The sequence below is a fragment of the Microtus ochrogaster genome, linkage group LG8 (genome assembly GCF_000317375.1).
Source record: "Microtus ochrogaster isolate Prairie Vole_2 linkage group LG8, MicOch1.0, whole genome shotgun sequence".
Classification (NCBI taxonomy): Eukaryota; Metazoa; Chordata; class Mammalia; order Rodentia; family Cricetidae; genus Microtus; species Microtus ochrogaster.
In genome coordinates this window covers 19,989,653-19,991,925 of record NC_022033.1, presented here as the reverse complement: position 1 = coordinate 19,991,925, position 2,273 = coordinate 19,989,653, and the positions used below count along the sequence as shown (strand labels likewise).

Genomic DNA, 2,273 nt, shown 5'->3' with positions numbered 1-2,273 from the left:
ACTTAGGGCGGTAAGAACCTAGACTTAAGAAAGGTACAAAGTGCCCCGGACACTTAGAACTGGAGGACCTGGCCCAGTCTGGGGGCAGGAGAAAATGACATTTGAACCGAGATGAAAAGGGTGAGTAGGTAGAAGTTGGCGATGGGGTGTTTGGGGCGGGGGGACCCACATGTGCAAACGGTGGTGAGAGGAAGCCAATGTGGCTGGTTTACAGAGGGGGAGGGCTGTGGGGGGTGGGTATGGGTGGGGCAGGTGTCTGTAGCTGTTAAGAAAATAGTCCCGTCAGCGGGTTGCTGCCAGTGGGGAGAACTGTCTAGTGATGGCTGCATGATCCAGGGCTAGTTGCCAGGGTTCCCAGGCACACCTGAAAACCCGTTGTATGTCCCCACACGTCCCCGCCAGGTGGCTGATTCGGCTGTTCCACAAGAAAATCGAGACTTCCCTGAGAAACAGCATCAATGAAAAGGTAGGTGGGCGTCAGTGGTGGCAGAGCCGAGGCCTCAGAGCGACATCTTAATCGTGCTGGGCACCTTGGCCTTCATCTCAATCCCTCAGCATCCACAGAGCCTTTAAATCCACAGAGCCCAGCCGTGTACTTTACAGACAGTCCCACAAACAGAGCAGGGAAGGGAAGGGCAGGGCCCCTGCTCAGCAAGCCTTCCTGTAACTGCCAAGAGGCTTCTGCTTACCTCCCGCTAGGTCCTCACAGCAGCCTCTGCTGCCATCCCCTCCCCTGCTCACCCCTGCTGGGCCCTGCCCTAGAATACACACCGCCAAGGAAGCCGCTGCATCTCTGTGATTTCTTGCTGCCACTAGGAGGGACCCCTGTGGAGTATGGAGCAGGGTGATGGCAAGGGTACAGATGGCAAGGTATCCCCCATGCTGAGGACAGACGTAGCTTAGCACTATTGCAGGAACACTCTGTATGCGCTCCGGGGTCCCTGAAGGTCATCACCAGCAAGGCTTCCTTCTCAGCAGCAGCCCTGGCTTGAGGAAGTGAGGTGGCAGGTGGCACAAGGCTACAAGTGGGCCTGAGCAGGCTGGAGTGGGCTGGGGAGTTGGCCAAGAGGGGAGCAGAGGCCATGGGAGCCGCAGAGACTCCACGAGACTGGCTGATTTGGAGCCCCCATTGGCCTGTTGTGTGAGCGATGGGGCAGTGGAGCAGGTGATATCTGAGAAGCAGCCAGTGTTCAGCCGTCCCCTACCCCTCCCAGTCTGGGCCAGTGAGAGAAGTGACACAGGAGCCACAGAGGATGGTCCAGTTCCCATTGGGACATCAGAGCCTCCTGTGACTGAAACACACTCCACGGGCAACTTCTCCACTCCTTCCCTTTTCCCTTCTTCCTTCCCAAATCTTCCATTCCTCCCCCATCCACTATGAAGACCTAGGAGGTCTTGCAAACCAAGGCCCAGCAAATAAGTGGACACTTTATTCCTTAATCCATTCAGCCAATCTGTATCTTTTTCTTAGGTTGTTTTGTCCTGTTTTGTTGTTTTTCTATGTAGCCCTGTCTGTCCTGGAACTCACTCTGTAGACCAGGCCAGCCTTGAACTCAGAGAGATCAGCCTGCCTCTGCCTCCTCAGTGCTGGGATTACAGTCTGAATCTTTGGCGAATTAAGGCCATTTACATTAGCGGAGTGTGTGTGTGTGTGTGTGTGTGTGTGTGTGTGTGTGTGTGTGTACACACTGGGTATGTGCACACTCATGAGTGTGACTGTAGACACACTTGTGCCACTCTGTCCATGCGAAGGTCAGAGGACAACTCAGGTACCCATCCTCACTTTCCACCTTGTTTGAGACATGAAAGTCTCTTGGTCACTTTTCTGCAGCCTACACCAGGGAAAGTGACCCTCAGGCTTCTTCTGGGCACTTTTCTGTCGCCACCTTCCATCTCTCCATAGGGAGCACCAGGGTTCCAGGTGCTTGTGCTACCTGCCCAGCTTCCACATAGGTTCTGGGGATTGGAACTCAGGCCCCTCACTTTTGCCTGGCAAGCATTTTTACCACCGAACTGCACATTCAGGGTTGTCACTAAGGGGTGCACATTAACTTCTTTCTCCTGAAGGCTTTCTAGCTTACTGTGAGAATATGAGAGATGTATCCTTGCCCGAGTTCTCAGGCTGGTGTGTGTCTCCACTGTGTCGTGAAACCCCCCTCCCCCCAGTTCCTCTAAGTATCGCCTGCAGCACTGGGGTAGTAGAAAGAATAGCTTTAGCTTGCGGATGGACGTTGTAGCTTTAGCTTGCGGGTGGACGTTGTAGCTTTAGCTTG

The 2,273-nt window shown here is 54.2% G+C and overlaps 1 protein-coding gene across 1 annotated transcript in view; it reads left to right on the top strand.

The window, feature by feature from the left end:
- The window catches only part of Bpi (bactericidal permeability increasing protein), a 24,535-nt gene that overhangs the window by 5,962 nt on the left and 16,300 nt on the right, over positions 1–2,273 (top strand). The window contains exons 5-6 of the mRNA XM_005363150.2: positions 403–466; positions 817–856. Of these exons, the coding sequence (XP_005363207.1) occupies positions 403–466; positions 817–856 (104 nt within the window). The remainder of the gene's footprint in view (positions 1–402; positions 467–816; positions 857–2,273) is intronic.